A 25,464-nucleotide genomic window follows, 5' to 3' on the forward strand; every position below is an offset into this window, starting at 1 on the left:
CATGCCTAATCAGTGATGATGGTGACAAACTAGGATCAAGTGCTAACTGATGTTGAACTAGATCCAAAGACAAATATGATGAGACAATAGTTGTTCCATGACTACCATTAAAGAGGAGAGATGACCCCTCAAATTTGTCCTCCAAATCTAAATGTGACTCCACAAATAGGTCTGAAATGCCTGTCAAGTGATCATCCCACAAAGATGAATCTGATTTACTTGTTGCAAAGAATCAGTAGGAGCTCTTAGTGAAGCATCTTTGGAATTTGATGAAGCAACAAAAGATGGATGTGTGATCAATTGGAGAAGTGGGAGTTGCAGGAGAGGTCTCTTGATCATCAAGACACTCAAGTGCTGCACCATATTCAAGCTCCTCTAAGGTATCATCATCAAAAGGTAGAATATCAACATTATCAAGTGGAATGAACCAATCTAATCCAGGATCATCTAGGAATGGAGGATTATGTGGATCTCCATAAATCTCCCAAATCTTGCTCCAAACTGTGTGTGGGTACTTGATTCTTGAGATACTATTGTAGGTCTCATAGAAGATGCTCGTGCTTATTGTAGACTTCTGAATGGAATAGTTTTCACTTACAAAAAATAAACAAAACACGACAACATAACAGAATAACAGGAAATGAATATTTAACACAACATATGGCAGAATGATGTGCTTATTGTAGACTTCCGAATGGAACAGTTTTCACTTACAGAAAATAAACAAAACACGACAACATAACAGAATAACAGGAAATGAATATTTAACTTCCGTCTACACTTATGGTTGTACCAATTAATCCTATGATGTGATCATTTTTATTACTCCAAACTGATTTCTTCTATTGTGTCTTTGGCTCAAGGATGAGTCCATAAAGATGAGGCAAAAGATTGAGCCACCTGCTATGTGTCAGGATGCCTTTTGCCAAGATTCATAATTGTCCTTAGTTAGAATGATTACAAAAGGATGAGTTGCATAATCCATGATTATAACAATGATACACTCCTCAAATGATAAAATCAAAGATCAAAACATGATGTATGGCTGAAATGAAGTGATTTGATCAAAACAACACCTTCTCATGTGCCAACATGCCCAAGTAATCCTTTAGAATGCAAATATGGTAAAAACTGAATTAAATATACTTCGAGCTGAATCTGGAAAAAGTGCATGGATGGCTTGATAGAGCTCGGGTGCTAAAAAGAAAGATCTAACTTTAGTCAGCAATTAATTGCACATGTTGCAAAATTAGTAAAACTAGTTTGCACCACTGCAAAGTGCTGAGAACTAGCTTTCCATTTATATCTTGTTTGTGAAAAAAGGACTCTTTGGCAAAAAGTTATGGCATTTTGGAGAAAAAAGGCCTAGTGAGATAATGGGGGTGCAAGAATAGCCCTTGGGCACTTAGCTCTAGGTTCTTCCATACAACTGCTGGCATTACAAAATGCTTTAAGAAAAGTGCCGCGGCTTGTGGGTGGCAGGCTAGTGGGGCAGAGGCGGCGGGTTGGCTGTGCTGCTTCGCTAGCCACCTATGCTTAAGCTCACAAACACAGATATGACTTGGTGCTGATAGTTTCAACTGGCGATTTAAAAATTAATTGAAAATTTTGGATTTTAAAAACTCGATAGGCGTACCTTTTGACACAATGATTGCGTAGACCTACATAGAAACTATATGTCGCTTTCACTCGCACAAAATATGTCGATTCTCTGTTGACTGTGATTGCTTGTGCTTTCATACATTTGTCAATGTGTGCCTATGATAGCATACAACATTATAAATGCATATTGTATGGATTTCATATGGCTGTACAAAGGATTTTGATGGTGATGGGATGAAAAGAATCTCTAATGACCTTGGACAAAAATCTTGAAATTCAATGATTTGATAATCGATCATAGGGTTTTCAGGCTTTCTAGACATGATAACAAGGTTTGTTTTGGCCCAAAGTGCTCAAAAAAATCAGCTACCTCTTGGATCTGGCAACCATCACCCAAATTGAAACCCTCATAGATCTTACTCTGTATGTCGGATTTGGATGAATCAAAATCCAAACCGACTTTCTCAGATGCGTTGAATTCAATGGTGAGGTCCAAATGACACCAAAGTGCACCCAACAAAAAACTCAAACTTTATTACCTCCCAAATTTGAGAAGGGGCATGAAAATCTGAAGCTTTGATACTATGTTAGAGTCACCAATGGACTGAATCCTCCAAGATCACATGGAAAACCAAAAGTTGTCTTCCACACGACAGCAGCAAGAGCAAACTAATGCCTGATTATGTGCTCAATGGATTTGATTGAATTGGATACTACATCACAAAATGTACATATGATGCCTTGCTTATATAGGCAAGTATGATAGGTAGGATTAGACAAGATTGTGGCATGTTTCTTAATCCTATGACAAGAGACAACTCAAAATGACACCTAAGACTTCTAGAAAGATTCGTAGGACTTAAGTAATCTTAAAATGTGAATAGGACCTAGTAGTGAACTAGTTAGGTAAAATACCTTATTCACACCAACAAAGGGCACTGGAAGGTGGAACATGTTCCATGGTTAGGTACCAACTTCACAACCACTTCAAGGGTCTACACATGCACATGCAATAGATAAAACAACTATATTGCAACCTAATCAATTGCCGGTAAAGTTAATGAAGCATAGGAGCAGTCTCAGGTCAACCAATTAGCAAAAGTAGAGTTTGCTGTTCCAAGAGTTTCTTCAAAGGTTATTGGTGTTCCTTTCAATATAGTTGATCAAATGAAAATGGCTAACCTGAATGTGACCATGTGGGAGACTTTCTCCATCTCATCTCATCAAAATGATTTGCTTCAGGAAGCAATGAAAGATAAAAATAAAGTTTAAACAACTAATGTAGTGGTAAGGGAAGGAATAATAGCTCCAACCAGTTTGGTTCAGCCCAAAGCAGAAGGGAATCAGAGTAAAATTAGTAAGCCACCTCCCTTTAATGTCTTTGATTATTGAAGTTCACAACTTCACATAATTCATTATTGCATGATTGATTTAGGGGCTAGCAACCCTGTTATGCCCAAGAAGATAGCTGATCTCTTTGTCATTAAATATGAACCTGTGACTTAGGGGGTTGTTCAACTGGATGGCACTGCTATTAAAATAGTAGGGGTCATTAAAGATTTAAAACTGATTTTGCATGCATGCCTTGCTTGTACCTTATTGCAAGATATATCAATCATAGACACGCTTGCCTCCTTTGCTATTTGCTGATCTAGGGAGTTTAGGACCAAGGTTGGTGGGTACCTATCTTCGGATTAGTCCCACATGCTTTTCAGAACAAGGTATGTTACAAAGGTGACCATCAAAGAAAACCTATCACAAAAGACCATATTAAATCTTACACCCCTAGCTCCATAAATATGAATAGCACATTGCATGAAGAAGGGGAAGAGTGTACTGTTTGTAAGCCTGCTACTCTCTTGGGGGAGGTTTCTCAATTGCTTGTTAGATGAATGGGGAAATGCTCTTCCTTTTGACTCATTAAATGAAGTAGAGGTGATTGGGTTGGGCACATATTGCATACATGAGGAGGATACTCCTATCCCCAACCTTATGAAAGGCTCCGGAAGATCTAGAGGAGCTGTGGCAGTTATTTTTTGATGGTTCAAGAAACAAGAATGGTGTTGGTGTTGGTGTGATGCAAGTGTCTCCTAGCAAGGAGAAATATTACTTCTCTTTTCGGCATTAATTTAGTTGCACTAACAATGTAGCTGAGTATGAAGCTCTTATCCAAGGTCTCCAACTTGCGCATGAAAGAAAGATCCAATTGTTGCAGGTCTTTGGAGACAGTGAGCTGGTTGTTAACCAAATCAGTGCTCAAAGCATAATCAAGAATAACCTGCTCAAATTTTACTTTTGGGATTTGATTGAAGGCTTTGAGGGTTTTGGCATCTAGACTATCCCTAGAGGTCAGATTAAGCACGCTGAGATCTTTGTAGTGGTGGGAGCTCAATTTGACACACTAGCACCTATTACAAACAAGAAGGAACAACATATCAGGCTTGTTGTAAGGCTTGCCATCCCAGATAATCAAGTAAATTTGCAAGTATTTGACAGTGATCAATAGATTGTCAATTTCCTACAAAATGAAGCAGAATTTTTTTGCTAAGAATCAATCTATGCTACAAGACCAAATATGGAGATCAGATTATTCAGCTGAACACCAACAGGTTGTCTAAGTGTCTCATCACCCTAGAAGGCATATTTAATTGTGATAATCAGCTGAAAGATAAGAAGATGAACCTAGTTGCAAAGAAAGGCGACTACAAGCCCATGGCCATGATAAAGGGAAAATCATTAATCTTGAGGAAAGGTATTCTCTACATTCGAACAACAAACTTTTATTAAGCTTTGTCAAAATATGATGATGCAAGAGTTTTGACCAAAGTCTAGCTCAACATACCATTGTGTTAAATCCAAACACAAAGCTTGTTAGATAGAAGCTAGGGCTTGTTGTGATGACCCCCACTCTAGGAACACATATATGCATACCCGATAATTTCCAAAGGACTGTAAGCATGATCACCATTGATCAGATCGGATCAGAGATGTTATTAAGTGACAGGCAGTGACACTTTCGCTCTTCATGGTATGTATAGGAGATGTTACACTGTCCAATGCAATGCCACTATAGAAACATGACATAAGACGAGATGAATGATGATTACGGAGGGTGGATGGCAACATCGATTAAGGCCCATGTCTACATGTCTACATCGTGTGAGTATATTGACAGCGATAATCAAAATAATAATTGATTAATTAGGTGACTCGCCGATAATGACATCAAGGGGTGTGATAAAGAGTATTTGACTAATGGACATACTCTAAAGAATACAATCAAAATAGTTAAGTGCCAGTAATTAAAGAAAGAGTACTATTGGTATAATAAATTAGTAATTCTTGAAGAAGTACAATTTGCTTAACAAATCAATGTTATGAAGAAAGGTGATTGTGGAGAGGCATAAGACACGTCCTGAGTATTCCAAGATATAGAAGGCAATTGAAGTAAGACAATCAGGGGATCAGGACATTCAGATACTTCTCCACTCGCATTTTCATCAACACCCAATCAGATACAGTAACAGATCGGGTATAGTTCCTCAGGATCATCTTGCACATGTTAAGTACCAGAAAGGCAGCGATACTTGCTTGTATACATCTTGTAATATCAGAATATAAGTGATAATAGTAATATTTCATAGAACAGTCTCTGATAAACTGGTATCATAAACTATCATTCTTGCGATCCAGTAGCTTTGATTATTACTGTTAAGTATTAATTAGGACTTTAGGAAAAGAGGTCTCTTGCAAGTGATTCTGCAATCTAACTGTCTCAGTACATAAAGAGGACATCACAGTGGTATCAGAGCAGACTATCCTGCCAGCCTGTGGAAATTGAGTGAATGCAAACATATCAACAAAGGAAGGGTCAAGCAGCTATGGCGGAGCAGTTGGCAAAAGAGATGAAGACATTCATGGAGCAGACAAATGATAAGTTTGAGAAGACAAATCAATTAATCCTCCGAGCCATTCAAAACATGAGCAATAAAAACGCTAGGGTCAATCCCAACCCGGGAAGAGACATGCACTCCAACCAATCTGAAAATGAATATTCATCCCAAGGATCCATCCTTAGACCCACTATGCCCTTGTTCGTACCAAGAGAAGAGCCGATGATAGAAGTGGAGGAACAAATAACTGAAAACGTTGATGAGATAGCAGCAATGTTGCGAGACTAGACCTCGAAGTACAAGAACACATTCCTTTTAAAGAATATTACGAGGTTAGGATTCAAGCTAACCCAAATAGAAGGAAGAAGCATGCTGACAAAGATCTCAAAGCTAGGTTGAGTAAAATGACACTACCACACTTTGATGGGACCGAAAAATCTTCAGCGCAATCGTGGGTTCAAAAATTGGATACATATTTATCACTCAGCCCAATGACGGAGGAAAATACCGTCAAATTTGCTACCCTCCATCTAACAGGGGTAGCACACAATTGGTGGCACCATGGTCTTGTCACTCAAGATCACCGAAACATTACTACATATGGAGAATTCACTCAAAGGCTTATCTCGAGATTCGATCAAAGACATCTGGAGTGGTACTTCAAAGAACTAACGTTACTCACACAACAAGGAACAGTGGGAGAATATGCAAATGAATTTCAGAATTTGGCAGTCATGGTCCCCAACCTCTCTCAAGGAAGGCTCACCTACTTGTTTGTAGAAGGACTCAAAGAATCCATCAAAAAGATTGTCAACCCGTTGAAGCCTCAAAGCTTAAGTGAGGCAATACAAAGGGCCATCAAGGTTGAAGATAATGTCCCAAAGGAAAGACCAAGATATATGACCTCCAAGATGTATTCTAGAAGGGATCGTAGTGATGAACCTCATAAGGAGAAGGGAGCACCATGCCATTTCTGCAAAGAGACATGGAGACCAGGACATAAATGTCAAAGCAAGGAAGGACGTGGGCAAAGGGAAGAATTAAGGAGAAAGAACCTATGTTTTAGGTGTAAAGAACCATGGAGACCTGATCATCAATGTAGGAGGGGACAATTACATCAAGTGGAGGAGTCAAAAGATGAAGAGGAAGGGAACTCATGCAAAAGACCAAGATTGGAAGAGCAAGGGCATGGAACATTAGCTGCAATCTCAAACGAATGTGAAGATAAACCATTCAAACTCAAAGGAACCCTCAAAGGACAAAAGGTAATCTCCTTAGTTGATAGTGGGGCCTCCCATAACTTCATTAGCAGAAATTTGGTAGTAAGAAGGATGCTGAAGGCTGAAGAGTTTGAGGGGTTTAAGGTGGCCTTAGCAGATGGAACCATCAATCATTGCACCAAGGTTATGCCTCAACTAGAAATCAAGGTGGGAGAACATACCGTTAGAGGAGACTTCTATGTAATTTCCTTGGAGAATGATATAATATTAGGGAGACCTTGGATCTGCTCGTTAGGTCGCTTCACTATGGACCTTCCAAATCTTGAGATTCAAGATGGAGAAGAAGTAACAATAAAGGGCCTGCCTAATGGAGATCCAAAAGTAGTTTCTTGCAAAAATATGGAAAGGATCATCCGACATGGGCAAGGAGAATGGATTGCTCAATGCTTGGTCTTAGACAAATCTGGTCCAAATTCACCGTTGGTTCATATAGACATGCAGACCATCTTGAAACGACATAAGGGAGTTTTCAAAGACATGCCACTTGGAATTCCGCCAAGAAGAGGATTCGAACACTCTATTGAACTCGAAGAAGGGGCCAAACCAGTAATCACAAACCCCCTATAGACATCCACGAAGATTCAAAGAGGAGATTGAAAAAACATCAATGATCTCCTTGAAATGGGGCACATTCAACCGAGCTGCAGCCCCTTTGCATCATCCATTGTCTTAGTCAAGAAAAAGGATGGAACCATGAGATGCATAGGCTACCGCGCCCTCAACAAGAGAACCATCAAGAACAGGTACCCCATACCAAGGATTGATGAATTGATCGATGAGCTTCATGGAGCAAAATATTTCTCCAAGATTGATCTACGAACAGGATATCACCAAATAAGAATGAGGAAGGAAGATGTACCCAAGACAGCCTTTCGATGCCATTATGGGCACTTTGAATTTTTGGTCATGCCCTTTGGCTTGACGAATGCACTGGCTACTTTCCAATCATGTATGAACCATGTTTTCCGTCCGCACCTAAGGAAATTCTTGCTTTTATTCTTTGACGACATCCTCATTTACAACAAAACTTGGGAAGAGCACCTTCAACATGTGGAGGAGGTCCTAAGCATCATAGAAAAAGAATCCTTGTACGCCAAAGAGTCCAAATGCGAATTTGGTATGAAAGAGATATCTACTTGGGTCATAAGATCAATGAAGATGGGGTAAGTGTAGATGGGGAGAAGATCAAAGCTATTAAGGAGTGGCCTACGTCCAAAACGTTGGCCCAACTCAGGGGGTTTATTGGTCTATGTAGCTATTATAGACGATTTGTCAAAAGATTTTCCAAAATGGCCGCACCCCTCACAAACTTAACCAATAAGGGAGCCTTCTCGTGGGATGTTACAGCACAACAAGCGTTTGATCAATTGAAGGAAGCCATGAGTTCGTGTCCGGTTCTAGCTATCCCAGATTTCACACTACCATTTGAATTACAATGTGATGCATCAGGAGAGGGGATTGGAGTAGTCCTCATGCAAAGAAGGCACCCAATAGCTTTTGAAATTAGAAATTTGACTGAATTAGAAAGGCACTATTCAATTTATGACAAAGATATGCTAGCTGTTATGCATGCCTTAGCCAAATTTCGGCAATATCTTGTATGTGGAAGATTCCATGTTAAAATTGACCACAATAGTCTACGCTACTTTATGAATCAAAGGGATTTAAACGACCGACAACAAAAATGGAATACAAGCCTATGACTTTGACATTGAATATGTCAAAGGCACCCAAAATGTAGTAGCAGACGTATTATCAAGACAGCCTTGTTTGAATACCATTACAAGTATCATGAAAGAATGGAAGAATGACATCCTCACAGAATATACTAAAGACCCCCTTGCCAACGGAATCCTAGAAAGAAGAATACCAAATGATGAATACAAGGTAAATGAAGACATCATCCTATATAAGAACAGGGTATTGTTGATGTGTATTTTGTACACTATCAAACACAGAATAAAATACCTAAGGGTACCTTATCCTCTCTTGAATAAAGCCTCTGATTGCTGAAGATATCGCGGAAAAGGATCAATCAGGATGACTTCAAGGTTCTTGTATGTAGGGTCTCTACGTGTGGATAAGCTCTCTGTGGTACGATGTGATTTGCTGGAATCACAAGGGGACTTACATTTGATGATTGAACGTCTGATCTGCTTTGAATATTGCTGGAACACAGGATTTTCACTAGCTTAGATTTGAAAAAAGGAAAAAAGATGAGGGCGAGGAAAGAATCTAATCCTAATACTAAGAATGTAAGAGCAATGAATGATCTTTGATGAAATTCTAACTAAGTCTTGTTTTGACATCGCAGGACCATCTCCACAAGGTTAGTGCGATCTTCGAAGGAAAGCTTTATGATGTTCAAATCATCACTGCAGGCATAGACACCATCAGGTTGATGCATATCGATGAAGAAGCAACAATTGAAGTTAAGCTTAAGCTGAATGATTCCAGTTGAGTACGCAAGGCAAGTCTACAATCAACAAACTGCTAGTAGTATGGATATACGAGTTTCACCATCAATCAAGCACATTTCTTCCACTCATCTAATAACATGAAATCAAATATGAGAAGTATAAAGACCATGCAAATTGTCGAATCGACCCATAAATTTCACCATTTCTTCAATGAAGTTACAAGTCTTTTACAACAACATCTTGGCAACAATCTTTGCCTTCTCTCTCTACTCTACTCTAATTGCTATTCTATCAACTAGCTAATCACCTTCTAACTACTCTCTATCTATCTTCTATTAACTGCTTCCAACTATTTTCTAACTCTTTTTACAAAATGAAATGCCAGGGCTTATATAGTGCCCTCAATACAATTCGATGGCTTAGATCAATTCGAGATCAATGGCCAAGATTTTACAATGAAAAACCCTAATTAGGGTTTGTTACAACCATTACATAACATTTAATGCTCGACCAATGAAATAATTGTATTGCTTGGACACATGTCCTCTCTGGAAAAATTCGACCAATGGATAACCGGGGTAGGTACATCGGAGTTTGTGCCACCTTCCATGAGTTAGGTACATTGAATCTGAACATGCTGAGGTAGACCACACTGACTGGAGAAGTGATGACTAGGATGCCACCTCGTCTGACACTTGTAACTTGGTAAATATTCAACTTGATGTTGTTGAGAAGCTAGCTTTAATTAATTCATTTGGAACTATCTGCTTCTTCAACGAACCCTTGTTCTAACTTCTTGTGTCCTTGATGTGCAGGATGATTGATGTACCTCGCCTTGGAATACTGGATTGGAGAAGTTCGCCCTTGTCGATGCTAGGCTGGATCGAAGAAGGTCGTCCTTGTCCTTGCTTGATCGTCCTTGATCTGACTTGATTTTCCTTGAGGAGAGTCTTCCGACTTGTAGATCTTTCGAGCTTGAGAGTCGCCATCTTGACACCTACACAACATTTCACAATTAATAATATATCTTGAAGTGTAGAAAGGAAGATTCAAGATTCTAATTTAGGAAACTTCATGATAAATCTTGAGTTATCATTTCCTAATTTAGGATTTTCAAAGCAAAATTTAAATCTTCAAAAAATGGTGCCAAGGTGATTACGCCATACCTCCACTTGGGAATTAATTCTAAAAAATGATGCAAAAATAGGAGAATTCGCCAGGCAAAATGTAGATCAAGACTCCCTTTAGCAAAATGCGCCCCCTTTAGTCCTCACAAGCATCAACTCCACCACCTTTAGTCTTCAACACTTGAGGAAAATTCGCTCCAAATAGGCCAGCTTTCGCACTTCTTCTTTGCCCTCCAAATCGCACTTTGAAATAATGAGTGAATGATTTGGATAATGAAAAAACACACCCCAAATATATAGAGCGCTCACCATTTCATTTCCCATAGGCCGACTTAACAAAATAAGCCAAAAAAATAAAATATAATAAACACTAAGAAGAAGGCCGACTTGATAAATAAAGACAAAATAATGCCTTGTGTGCTCAACTTTTAATTTTTTATTTCACAAAAATTAATTTTAAATGCCTTTATAATATAAATTCGATTTTTTTGAGGCCCAAAATTAATTTATTAAATGCCAATTTAATTAATTTTTTCAAATATTTCGAAGTTGATGATTTTGGCATTTCATGCGATTTGGAGGATATTAACGCCCAAGTAGAAAATAGTGAATGCCAATAACTTCGCTCTGGTCCCTTGGAGAGGGACAGGAGCGCCTTTTCACTTTTGTCCTCAATCCTTCATTTTTTAATTGCCAATTCACATTGTGGGGCTAGCAATGATCCCTTTTGTCCCTTCAGTGCATGTTCAACTCGTTTTTTGCAAGGCAAAATTGATGTTCTAGAGATTTTCGCCCTGGTCCTTCAGTGAGGGACAGGAGTGCCTTTTGCATTTGGCCTAGGATCATCAATTTTTTGGAGTCAAACCTTTGTTCATCATGATTTAGAAGAGCTTTCCAATCTTGCTCAACTTTGCCTTAGCATAATCTCGGAGGGAAATTGTTGATTTTGTAAAAATCGCCCTAGTCCTTTAGTGAGGGACAGGAGCGCCTTTTGCATCCATTGCGCAAATTCTTGATCATATCATCCTCAAGGCATTTTAAACATCATTTCAAATTCGCGCCTTGGCTTAGATTTGTCCAAACTTGGCGAGAAGGACTGGATATTAGGTTTTTCGCCCTGGTCCCTTGGAGAGGGACAGGAGTGATTTTGCAAATCCAAGCTTATCCGTCCTTTGTTAGCCTTCCAAATTATATTCAATGGATAAATCATGTTTTCCTTGGTCTCTTCAAATCATAAAATTGTCTTGATCCTGCAAGAACAGTGCAAATTTGAAATTCAAGCTCCGGTCCTTCAGTGAGGGACAGGAGCGAATTTTGTCTTCTAGGCCAAAATGCTTCACTTTTCACCATGAAATGTCTTGGCTAAGGAAGATATCATCTTGTTACACGCCATGAATAAGAGTTCAAAGAGTTCAAGTCTAAGAAAGGTCTAAAAATGTGTATATAAAGAAAATCGCTCTGGTCCCTTGGTGAGGGACAGGAGTGCTTTTACCTTTGTAGACAAAAACTCCATCATTTCATTGTCTTTGATCAAGTCTGGATGCTCTATCATGCTCATTTCGTCCTTCACCATGCCTTTGATGTTTCAATCTGACCAAACAAGGCCAGGAATGACTCAAATAAGCCCCTTTCGCCCTGGTCCCTTGGTGAGGGACAGGAGCGCTTTGCCTTGGTCCCTTGGAGAGAGACAGGAGCGAAATTCGCTCCGGATCCTCAGTGAAGGACAGGAGCGCTTTTTGACTTTTTGAACTCTTTATCAGGATAATTTTTATGGAATTATGTCACTTATACTTTAAGTTATATTCCATATATACTTTCAAGATGTTTGAGAGTGGTTTCAGACCTCCAGGAGTTATATTGCAAAATCTAGTTTTTTGAGGTTTTTCAGTTTCCAGACTTAATCAAATTTCAGGATCAAGACATTCCAGACTTAGCCAAATTTCATGATTAGGACTTTCAAACTTAGCCAAATTTTAGGATCAGGACTTTCAGACTTAGCCAAATTTTCAGGACCAGGACTTCACTCCAGCAGGACCTGCTATCCTATTGATCTCCCCGACAACACTCAAAAATGCAAAAGCCAACTGACAAAACCCTAAAAGACCTAAAAAAAACAAACCCTAAAAAGCAAAAAACAGGGGTCCCCATTTGCAATGGGGCGATGTGTGAAAACGTCACAACAGGTATACCTACCAACTAATTCAAGGATGAAGGAGAAGATTTTGAGGGAGTACCATGATAACCCCCTAGCAGGACATCAAGGTTACTACAAAACGTATAGGCAGATTCATGAAAGATACTCATGGAAAGGACTTAAAAAAGATGTCCTCAAATATGTGCAAGAATGTATGACTTGCCAACAAAATAAGGTGGAACAAGGACACCCTGCTGGACTCCTACAACCACTACCCATTCCTAACCAAAAGTGGGAGAGTATCTCCATGGATTTTATAACCGGACTACCAAAGGTGTAGGGAAAGGATTGTATTTATGTTAGAGTAGATAGACTTACAAAATATGCTCACTTCTTTGCCATCTCTACCAACTACAGTGTAGTCCAAACAGCAGAAGTGTTCTTTAAAGAAGTTTTTAGACTTCATGGTTTACTAAGGAATATAGTGAGTGACGGGGTATTTGCTGGTACAACTGGTAAATTAAATACAGGAAATAATAATGTACATGACAATGCATACCAGACACGGTAGAAAATATATCTTTATTTGCACATTCAATTATTACAGAGAAGAGACCAAAGATGGTCGGCCAAGGATTACAATAGATCCGACAATACTATCCCCCTTCCTTGGCAGTACACAACACATTTAAAGGACCCGACGGTTTTCGAGAGGTACACAACCATCAACCAACCGACACATAACCCGAGACTGGCAACCCACTCAATACAATTAATTAATACATTGTCGAATAACAAATATTATCAAACATAACAACAGGCAAGTTATGCCAACAACATCATCCCCCCCCAAAAGAAAAGTCATCTTCCAAACGACAAGCAAACATCAAGTGATATTTGGAAAGACTAACGACATATAGTGACTTCGACTGGACACCCCCAACTTGTAGTGTACTTGCCAAATCAAATGGGGATTTGGGGCAACACCCCCAACGGGGTCAAGGGGTAGCGCCCCTTGCAGGGTTCTGAGGGCAGCTCCCCTAGCGGGGTCGAGGGGCAGAGCTCCTTACGGGGTCGAGGGGCAGCGCCCCTCGCAGGGTCCTGAGGCAGCGCTCCCTGTCGCGGTACAGGGCGGGGTCAAGAGGCAGCGCCCTCGCCGCCAACACCAAATTACAACCTTCAAACCCACACGAAACTCTACGGCGTGCATCAATTTTTGTGCTTTTTAAGACGTCAGAAACGAGCCCATTGAAGTCAAAATTCTGATCAAGGTGCATTCTCCCGTACGGGTATTGTGTTTTTTGACTTGTTCTCCTTCCATAAGGGCTTATCCTCCTTGCGTATAGACTTGTTCTTTCGTACAGGCTTGTGCTTCTCTCGTGGTTGTACGATGCATAGGTGTGTTGCCTGAGACTCCCTTCATCCAACTCAAAGCTGATGCCTTCGAGTTTTTTATATACTGCTTTCTTGACCATACGGTATTCCTCTTGTGATCCGTACAGATTTCTCTTGGTTGCTGTACCTATAGCGTGGTCAAACAACCTCTCCCTGATTGCTTCCCTGTATACCGTAAGATGCATCCTGTACGATCTCCGCCGTGCGGTTTCACCGTACGCCGTACCTTGTTCTCCATGCAGTTTATGCCATAAGCCGTACGGGTCGAATGAATGGACTGCGTCGTACGGAATGGATGGATGAGTATGCCGTACGGGTTGATTGAACGAGGTATGCCGTAAGGGCAAGCTACGCCGTACAGAATGGTGCTCTTTCGTACGCCGTATGGACTCCTTGCCTTGCTCTGTGCTTGTGTGTCGATCGTACTTGTTGACCATACATTGTAGGGTATTTCTGCTTCTTCACCTGCGCCGTACGGATTCAACTTCTCCTGTGGCTGGATGGGAATGTTCCTTCCCTCTCTCGATTTTGTCCTACTGTCAAGTTTGCTTCCCTGGCTCTCCCTTGACCGTACAGATCTCCGACACTCGGCTTCTCTAGTTTGTACGGTGTAGCTGGGGCTCTTAGCTTCGTGTGGTAACCTCATCACGTCGACACAACCTGGACTCTTAGGAGCCAACTTGCTCTTGTCTGCTCTGAACCGTACGGCGTGGTATGGACTTAGTCAATCGTTCGGCAACTTTGCTCTCCACGTACAGTGACAATTCCTCAAAAAATTTACTCTTGGCGTACAGTGACAATCCTTCAACAACTTCACTCTTGGTTCCTGTGGACCGTACGCTCCATGTACTCTCGGCTCTTATGGGTTGTATGGTCAACTTGCTCTCGGCTAATTTGAACCATATGGCTGAATTACTTTCGGCTGATGTGAACCGTTTAGCGTATAGTATTAACTTCTTCGTGGCATCTCCACCAGGCTCTACAACATCCAATTTCAGATCCTCGCCTTGTGAATCTTCTTCGTACATCTTAGATACTTCCCCATTCCCACTCGACGCCCATTCCCACTTGGCGGCCTCTGTTCAAATGGTACAGGCTCACTTGGCAATTGTTCGTATAGCCTAGACACACCAACGCCGGATGTGCACAAATGAATATCGTAATCGTACGACGGACTTTGTACTTCCTCAATTTGGCCAATTTGTAGCATGTTACAGTCGGGGTGGAAAACTTCATAATCCTCCATCTGCCAGTGAAATAATCCATTAAGAGAACTCGTCTCATCCTCAGAGCAATCTTCTAGTTTGAGCACCCCTTCATCGTTGGGTTTCATGCCTTTCCTTCCTCCGTTCGTACCTAACTCTCCACCCTCAAACTCAGAGTCCGAGGGTGCCAGTTTTTCACTCACCTCTTGGTTCCTCAAGTCAATGACATGCTTCCTCCCGTCACTCTTGATCGAGAGTGTGTTTCGCTTCCAGTTATGATTCGCCTTGGCAGTAACCAACCATCCCCTCTCGAGGAGTGCATCATATGCCTTCTTCTGTAACCGGATAACTACAAAGTCCGAGAAAAATTGTTGTGTCCCAATCATTACTTTTTGTGCCATCAACGTTCCCAACACTTGGATGTCGTGCTGGTCAGCACCTACCAAGTGGAAGGTTGGCAGCCAAAGCTTCGGCTTCCCCAGACATTTCCATGTGTCTTCTGGCAGTACATTTACTCCCGAGCCTCCATCGACAATGGTGTTTGTCAACTTCTTCCCCATTATTTCCATCTCGACGACCACTGGCTTCCTCCTGATGCTCACCGTCAACAACATTGGATCACTAGACTCATTCCCTTCGGTTGATTGTTCTCCTGTCAGTTCCTCTTTGTGTGGCTTACATTGTTTCTGGAAGACTGTGTCATCACTGACTGTGTTGGCAATTGCCATTCTTAGTTGCGGCATAGTTTGAAGAAGGTCTGCCACCTTGATGGGTACGATTGTTTGTAGCCCCTGCCGGACTATGTTATTCTCTGACTTCCGCAATGACATACTTGCAGTTCCATTGGAAGTTACTTTTTCCTTCGCCAACACTTGTTCTACTTCGGCTTGTTCCTTTTCCGTACTAGAGTTTGAATACATTGCCTTCTTTGTTTGTGCTCTTGTGATTGCCAAAACTACGTCCTCTTGTCCCTCCACGTCCAGCATATTAATACCCTTCTGATTCGGGCAGTTGGTGTCTTCATGGTCACCTGGTCCACACCATTTGCACAATAATTGTATGTTGTCTTTCCTATTATGGCAGTCTCTCGCAAAGTGTCCCCATTCACTACATTGGCGACACTGTATGATAGGACGTCCTCTGGAGTTGTACTGTATTTGGTTTTGCCCTCGTTGATTTCCATAACCACTTGGCGATACATTCTGTGATTTCGATGGGCTTGACTCTCCCTATGTGAAGAGTACTTGTGTACTTCTCATCTTCAAATTGTATGGGCACTCCTTGATTGAATGCCCCAACACTTGGCAAATTTCACAAAACATATTTCTAGGACAATTACCTTTTGTGTGCCCCTCCCTTTTGCACTCAATACACCATAGTTCATTACCTTCATTGCTGGTTCCTTTCTCAGCCTTCAATTCTTTCATCATTCTCAACATATCTCGTCAAAGGGCTCGTACGGTTTTGTATTCTTCGTCAGTGCTACCTTCGGTGCTCTCATCATCATCGGTCTTCCTCTTCTCTCGGGAGGAGGTTTTATTTTCGCTCTCGATGTCCATTGCTCGATTGTACGCATCAACGTATGAGGACGGAGGCACTACTTTCATCTTCTTGCGCAGTGAGGGTATCAATCCCTCCGCGAACCACCTCTTCTTCAACCTGTCGGCTGGCTGGTTTTCCATCTTGTTCAACAGTTCTTTGAGCCTACGGTTGTAAGCGCATACACTCTCATTTTTCCCTTGCTTGTTATTATAGATTTCGGCCACGATCTCATTATCATCCCTCAAGAGTTTGAATTCCTCCTGGAACGCCCTCTTTAGATCACTCCATCTCGTCTTGTGTTGGGCGTCGAGGTCTGTGTAACAGTCAATGGCAACCCCCCGAAGGGTGGCGGGAAATGCCTTCAGCTAGTAGTCCCTGTCATCTTGGCCATTTGCCTCCCAAATGGTTATGCATGTTTTGCAATGCAGTACCGGGTCCTCCGACCTGTCTCCCATGAACTTCGGTAGTTTTTGCTTCTCCTGGGTGTTCAACATTATTTTCACTTGGAAGATACGTGTGTATTCGCCTTGTGTGCCAGACTTGGGTGGACTGTTTCGACCGCTACATTCCAGTGCTTTCCCTACACTCTCGGCCACACAGGCGTCCTCTACACGTCCACCTTCAGCGTCCCCAACACTTCGAGTACTTCCAGGTGTGTCGGACCTGAGTGAACTGTTCCGACCACTACGTTCTGGTGCTTTTCTTGCACTCTCAGACACTCGCGCGTCCTCTACACGTCCACCTCCAGCGTCCCAACACTTCGAGTACTTCCAGGCTTCGACTTGTCTCTGTGCTCCCTCCGGCCGAGGGTCGGCAGATCACCTAATCGCTTGGTCTTAACCACCCTATGGCCTCTTCTCACCTTTGATGGGATCGACGGACATGAATCACTCAAGGCTGACCCGATTTCTTTTAAGGCAACGACACCAAAATGTTTGCTGGTACAACTGGTAAATTAAATACAGGAAATAATAATGTACATGACAATGCATACCAGACACGGTAGAAAGTATATCTTTATTCGCACATTCAATTATTACAGAGAAGAGACCAAAGATGGTCGGCCAAGGATTACAATAGATCCGACAATACCATCCTTGGCAGTACACGACATATTTAAAGAACCCGACAGTTGCCGAGAGGTACGCAACCATCAACCAACCGACACATAACTACTCGAGACTGACAACCCACTCAATACAATTAATAAATACATTGTTGGATAACAAATATTATCAAACATAACAACATGCAATTTATGCCGACAACATAGGGCTAGCCGATTTCTTAGCCAATTCTGTCACGAACTTTTCAGATTGGCAAGCACAAAACTTACTCCAAGTACCAACTATCACCCACAAACGGATGGTCAAACCGAGATCGTCAATAAATGGATCGAAGGATACCTAAGGAACTACGTCACATGACAGCAAAAAGCATGGCCTAAGTGGCTGCACCTTGGGGAATATTGTTATAACAATACACATCACATGTCCACGAGAATGAGTCCCTTGAAAGCATTGTACGGGTATGAAGCCACATCATTTGGACACCTTGTCCAAGATAGTAGGGTACCCAGAGCGGAAGACTTTGTGCAGCAGAATATTGACATCCTGAGGACCTCGAAGGAGAACATCCAGCAGGCACAAAATCAGCAAAAGCTATATGCTGATAAAAACCGCGTGGAGAGAACATTCGAAGTAGGGGACATGGTGTTTTTGAGGTTACAGCCATACAAACAGTCCTCAATTAAGCCAAGTGGAGCGGAAAAACTCAAACCTAGATTCTATGGTCCTTACAAAATCTTGAGAAGGATAGGGGAAGTAGCTTATAAAGAGAACTTCCCAAGGATAGCAAGATCCATAATATATTTCATGTATTTCGGTTGAAGAAGCTCCTAGGGCAACAAATTGTTCCATGTACGCAGCTACTGCCATTGGATGATGAGGGGAAACTCATGCTAGAACCAGAGATTATCTTGGATACCCGAGAGGGAAGGCTACGGAATAGAACCATCACCAAATTCCTTATTCATTGGAAGGGCCTACCAAGGGAAGATGCCACATGGGAAAGGAAAGAAGATATTGAGGCCATCTAGAAGGAGAGCCACATTCATATGTGAAATTTATACCATTGTAATTCAAGTATAAATATGAGAAAGATGTACAAATCAAAATTTCTGAAATCAAATTATTAGAATAGGTATTCAAAAAGGGTATGGCTCAAGGAAGCCATCACTCTAGAAGAGTAGGATGACCCAAAAGGTCAGTCCTCTATAATGTAACAGCTCAAGAAGCCAATGAGGATAGCTAGGCTCAAGGAAGTCAGCACCTCTTTAGATATGTGGGCTCAAGGAAGCCAAAGATGGGCAGCTTGACTCAAGGAAGTCAGCACCCTGAGAAGAATAAGGGCTCAAGGAAGCCAAGGATGGGCAGCTTGAGTCAAGGAAGTCAGCACCCTAAGTAAGAGTAAGGGCTCAAGGAAGCCAAACGTGGGCCAGCTTGGCTCAAGGAAGTCAACACCCTTAGTAAGAAGGATGACTCAAGGAAGTCAGTCCATTTCAGTTAGACAGAGATGGCTCAAGGAAGTCAGTCTCTCAAGATCGGATAGAGGCTACTCAAGGAAGCCAATCTCCCGCATGTGGACCAGATGGCTCAAGGAAGCCAGTCCCTCTCAAATGGGGCGATGGCTCAAGGAAGCTAACCCCTCTAAGGTGTAATATATGCAATAGAAACTAAGTAGTAATTTTTCTAACATTTATCATTACTCTGATTTATATGATTATATGTTCCATACTCCTTCATCAAAGAAAGAAGACAGATATTGCTTGAGGACAAGCAATCTTAAGAGGGGGAAACTGTGATGACCCCCACTCTAGGAACACATATATGCATTACCCAATAATTTCCAAAAGACTGTAAGCATGATCACCATTGATCAGATCGGATGAGAGATGTTATTAAGTGACAGGCAGTGACACTTTCGCTCTTCATGGTATGTATAGGAGACGTTACACTGTCCAATGCAATGCCACTATAGAAACATGACATAAGACGTGATGAATGATGATTACGGGGGGCAGATAGCAACATTGATTAAGACCCATGTCTACATGTCTACATCACGTGAGTATATTGACAGCGATAATCAAAAGAACAATTGATTAATTAGTTGATTCACCGATAATGACATCAAGGGGTGCGATAAAGAGTATTTGACTAATGGACATACTCTAAAGAATACGATCAAAATAGCTAAGTGCCAGTAATTAAAGAAAGAGTACGATTGGTATAATAAATTAGTAATTCTTGAAGATGTACGATTTGCTTAACAAATCGATGTTATGAAGAAAGGTGATTGTGGAGAGGCATAAGACATGTCCTGAAATACAACCTATCCTTTCGGTATTCCAAGATATAGAAGGTAATTGAAGTTAGACAATCAGGGGATCAGGACATTCGGATACTTCTCTACTCGCATTTTCATCAACACCCAATCAGATACAGTAACAGATCGGGCATGGTTCCTCAGGATCATCTCGCACATGTTAATTACCAGAAAGGCAGCGATGCTTGTATACATCTTGTAATATCAGAATATAAGTAATAATAATAATATTTCATAGAACAGTCTCTGATAAACTGGTATCATAAACTATCATTCTTGCGATCCAGTAGCTTTGATTATTACTGTTAAGTATTAATTAGGACTTTAGGAAAAGAGGTCTCTTGCAAGTGATTCTGCAATCTAATTGTCTCAGTACATAAAGGGGACATCACACTTGTGAACCCAAAAGATGAGCCCTTAATGAGGAAGGAATTGACCACTCATAGAAGCTAATATCATTTTCCCCATTAAGCACTCTTCTTGGGTAGCCAACCTTTTTCTTGTAAGGAAAAAGAGCAGGGAGATTAGACTGTGTAGAATTTAGACATCTCAATAGGACTTCTCTGAAAAATGATTACCTCCTCCTTTCTATGGAACAAATTCTACAAAGAGTAAGTGGTTTAGAAAGGTTATCCGTTTTAGATGGGTACTCAAGCTATAATCAAGTTCTGGTCCAAGAATCGGACCAGCACAAAACGATATTCACTACCAAGTGGGGCACATAGGCCTTTTTGCAAAATTGATGCCAAAATGTAGCCTTGCCTACCCAGAATCCTTTAGTTAAGAAAATATCATAAAAAATAATACTTGCATACGCTGCTAATTCATTACAGTATACAAATCTGTAGATGTGGTAAACAATAGTTACAATACTAGAATAATACACTAGCCACCACATATGTTAAGGAATATGGCTTTCAATGCTCGGAGGCATGCCAACTAGCCTTAGTCCTTTTCCTTCTGCACATTGGACTTCACTCTATATTCTACAATTGACATCATGAATTCTCTTATATTGGCGTTTAAAGCTTAGAGACACACATGTAAAACATTGCCTTTGTGAGATATTTTTAGTTGGATTTATAGTTATTTTATGATGAGATCAAGTTGATTAGGGATAAAATAATTTATATATTAATTTCCTTTTGTTTGATTTGGTGTATTCCTCTTGCGAAGTGACCTTCTGTTTAGATGACAACTGTTGGGTATGTCTTCTGTCAAATTCCCAGGGTGCATGATACCCAAAGATCTAAATGTTATACTTATTTAAACACTATGATGTTCCTGGGGTTTAAATCTAGGGCTTCACTTTGGAAGCTCCAATGTTTACCACATGAGCTCATCCCAGTCAAGAAATACAGTATACATTATTATTGATATGCAGTATACAGGAAATAGAGTGTGCCTCTGTATGCAATTATATGAAGTGAATTTGGAATTTTCCTGAGTTTCACAAAAATGGGAATGAGCTGAGACGTAAGACTATTAAGTAAAATTCTTATTAGAGGACGTGTATGAGAGTGATAGTAAGCTGAAGGATTGATATGGAAGACGTTTCTGTAAATATGAAATAGGAAACAAAAGAGAGAACAACATGGAAAACTGAACTTGGTTTTGAATTTTTTGACGACTTAAAGAAAGTGAAAGCTCTCTAGTCTTTTTGTTTTGACTGAAGAATCTGCTTTTGAATTCATGATTATTTTTACTGACTTTGGTCAGTTTCTTGATTATTTACTTCATTTCACCATTACAGCCAGTTAGGAGGTCAACAAGTCACATTCAAGCATCTTCGTTTGTCATTTAGGTTTAGACCTCAATTCTGGTGGTGTTATTTTTCTGTTAATGTTTCTAAGAACAAGCATACTTGTGATACATCTTGATCTCAATTTATCTTCTTTAAAGAGCTCTTTTGTAATGAAAATTTAAGTGGTTAATTTGGATACTCATTATTCAAACCGTCAATTCAACTATTAGGATTGTAACCCTCTCTGTTAGCCTTCATTTTTCTTTTTATTAATGCCTAGAATTCGAATTCTTTAGCTCAGAGTTTAGGATCATCATAATGAAAATGTTGAACATGCAATTTGATTAAGTACTTTCGTGCAGGTCTAATTCTATATCGGCAACGGGGCCCTTCCATTTCCCAATGCTTATTGATGTTGATGAAATTTTCTTCCTTCTCAAATGGAAGTTCAGAATCATTTGGCCAAAAGAAGCCAGTTGGATGTGGAGGGGAGCACAACAATACCAGGGAACAAGAAAATATAGACAATGAGGTAAATGAAATCTGCAACATTCTAGGTAAAGATACATGGGGGCCACATGTGGAGGAAGCTCTTGAACAAATGAATGATAAGTTTCATCCTGGACATGTTGCAGAGGTATTAAAGAGGCAGAAGAATGTGGACATTGCACTGAATTATTTCAGATGGCTCCAAAAGAAAAATCGTAATCAAAACAGACCAGAAATGTATGATGAACTTCTAATGATCATTGCTAAGAGCAAGCAATATGATAAGCTGCAAGATGTTCTTGAAGTGATTCGTATAGCTGGATTTGAGCCACAATTCACTACTACTGTTAAATTGGTAAATAGCTGCATCCATTCTAGGATGCTGAAAGAGGCTGTGGAGATGCTTCTTGCTATGAGAAGGCTTAAATTTCGGCCTGCTTTTTCAGCTTATACCACTCTCATTGGTGCACTTGGAGAAGCTCATGAGCCAGACATGGCACTTTTAATGTTGAAAGAAATGCAGGAGATAGGATATGAAGTGAGTATCCACCTATTTACTACCTTGGTATGTGCATTTGCCAGAGAAAGTAAGTTTGATGCTGCATTATCTTTGTTGGAGGAAACGAGAAGCAATGCCTTGAATGCAGACACTATTTTATATAATGCTTGCATTTTTTCTTTTGGAAAGGTAGGTAAAGTAGATATGGCCTGGAAATTCTTCCATGAAATGAAGGCACATAATATCATGCCAGATGATGTGACATATACAACTATGATTCGTGTACTTTGCAAGGGAAATAGATTAGATGAAGCAGTTGATCTCTTTGAAACCATGGAACATACTAGAAGGGTGCCATGTGTTTATGCCTATAACACATTGATTATGGGCTTTGGAAATACTGGAAAGTTTGATGAAGCATATAAATTACTTGACAGAATGAGAGAGAAGGGATGCAAACCAGATGTCATAGCATACAACTCTATTCTTACTTGCCTTGGAAAAAAAGGAAGAGTAGTTGAAGCTTATAAGCTTTTTGATGAAATGAAGAAGGATGCTGAACCGAATTTGTCAACCTACAATATCATCATTGATATCCTATGCAAGGCAGACATGCTAGATGAGGCTTACAAAGTACAAGGTTTAATGGCACAGGCAGGCCTGTTTCCAAATGTGATGACAATGAACATCATGATCGACAGGTTGTGTAAGGGTAAGAAAGTAAATGAAGCCTGCAAAGTTTTTGAGAGTTTGGGAGCCAAGGGTTGTACTCCAGATTCTGTAACTTATTCATCTTTGATTGATGGATTAGGCCGGCAGGGCAGGATTGATGAAGCATACAAACTTTTTGAAAGGATGCTAGACAAAGGGCATGCACCAAATGCTTTTGTATACGCACCGCTTATCAAGAACTTTTTCAAATGTGGTAGGAAAGATGATGGCCATAAGATCTTTAAAGACATGATCCGTAGAGGATGCAAACCAGATCTAACACTTTATAATATATATATGGATTGTGTTCTTAGGGAAGGGGACATTAAGAAGGGCCGTGAAATATTTGAGGAGATGAAAGAGTATGGGTATGCTCCAGATGTTAAAACATATTCTATTCTAATGCATGGTCTGATAAAGGCTGGTGAAGCACGAGAGACCTACAAGTTGTATTATGCCATGAAGGAACAAGGTTGTGAACTTGATACTCATGCATATAACACTACCATTCATGGTTTTTGCAAGTCGGGACAAGTGAACAAAGCTTATCAACTCCTTGAAGAAATGAGGCTAAAGGGTTATCCTCCTACAGTAATTTCTTATGGAGCTGTTATTGATGGACTTGCAAAGATTGATAGACTAGATGAAGCATATATGCTTTTTGAAGAAGCAAAATCAAAAGGCATAGTTTTGAATGTAATTGTTTATAGCAGTCTTATAGACGGGTTTGGAAAAGTAGGCAGAATAGATGAAGCATACTTGATAATGGAGGAAATGATGCAGAAAGGGTTGAGCCCAAATGTTTACACATGGAATTGTCTACTTGATGCTCTTGTCAAGGCAGAGGAAATAAATGAGGCTTTAGTTTGCTTCCGCTCAATGAAAGAATTGAAATGTTCTCCAAATGTTGTGACTTACAGTACTCTTATAAATGGTCTTTGTAGAGTACGGAAATTTAACAAAGCTTTTGTGTTTTGGCAAGAAATGCAAAAGTATGGTCACTTTCCTGATGTTATTACATATACTACTATGATTTCTGGTTTGGCTATGGCTGGGAATATAGCCGAGGCACATGACATGTTCCAAAAATTGAAAGCAAGAGGTCAAAAGCCTGATTCAGTTTGTTACAATTCCCTCATAACTGGTCTGAGCAATGCAAACAGAGAAATGGAAGCATACGATATTTTTGAGGAAACCCGATTGAAAGGGTGTAGAATAAGTGTCAAGAGCTGTATTATACTCCTCGATGCCCTAAATAGGGTAGGAAATATTGAGAAGGCTGCCATTGTAGGCGCCATTTTAAAGGAATCAGCAAAATCTCAGCATGCTGCCAAATTTTTGTAAATCTGGAGTGCACATGACTATTAATATTTATCAACTCATTGTAGATTAAACATGCATGCTTGTTATCGAGTCACTGTTTATCCCTTTTCATTTAATTTGAAATCTCATTAAAGTTTTTCAATATTTTGAAGTATACTGGCGGAGGCTCCCTGCTTTATTTTTAGTTTAATACAAGGAATGCATAAATCACATAATAAAACCTAATAGCAGACCAGTCAAGGTATAGTACAACCATGTTTGAAGTTGATGTTTTATTGAGCATTGGCGTTACTATAATATTCTCAATCAGTTCCCTCTTGTTGTATCTTCACCAAACATACTTAAAGCTAGCTATATATAGTATTTCATTTGTTTCGATCCTATATATGACCTTTGTATCTTTTGGTAAAATGATAAAATAAACATTCACCTTAGTTGATTGGATGTCTCTGACATGACCATTAATGAATTGTTTTATACACATAAGCGTCTCTTAAATCTTTCAAAGAGGCAGATTTATTTGGCTGTGGCTATTCTGGCTCCAAAACGGACCTTTCATATAGTGTGATAGTGACGTGTTAGTCAATCACAGCTGTTTATTGCAAAATCGACGGTGTAAAACGTCCGACTAACACGCGTGTTAGTCAATCTGTACTGCCGTTTTGGAGCCAGAATAGATGCATCCGATTTATTATAGGATATTCTATTGGATT

At 40.2% G+C, this 25,464-nt stretch overlaps 1 protein-coding gene across 1 annotated transcript in view; it reads left to right on the top strand.

The window, feature by feature from the left end:
* LOC131030905 (pentatricopeptide repeat-containing protein At3g06920) overlaps positions 1-24,895 on the top strand; it is a 34,972-nt gene extending 10,077 nt beyond the window's left edge. The window contains exon 2 of the mRNA XM_057961861.2: positions 22,092-24,895. Within this exon, the coding sequence (XP_057817844.1) occupies positions 22,092-24,772 (2,681 nt within the window). The 3' untranslated portion in view covers positions 24,773-24,895. The remainder of the gene's footprint in view (positions 1-22,091) is intronic.
* The last annotated feature ends 569 nt before the right edge of the window (positions 24,896-25,464 follow it).

This window comes from Cryptomeria japonica, chromosome 10 (assembly GCF_030272615.1).
Source record: "Cryptomeria japonica chromosome 10, Sugi_1.0, whole genome shotgun sequence".
Taxonomy (NCBI): domain Eukaryota; kingdom Viridiplantae; phylum Streptophyta; class Pinopsida; order Cupressales; family Cupressaceae; genus Cryptomeria; species Cryptomeria japonica.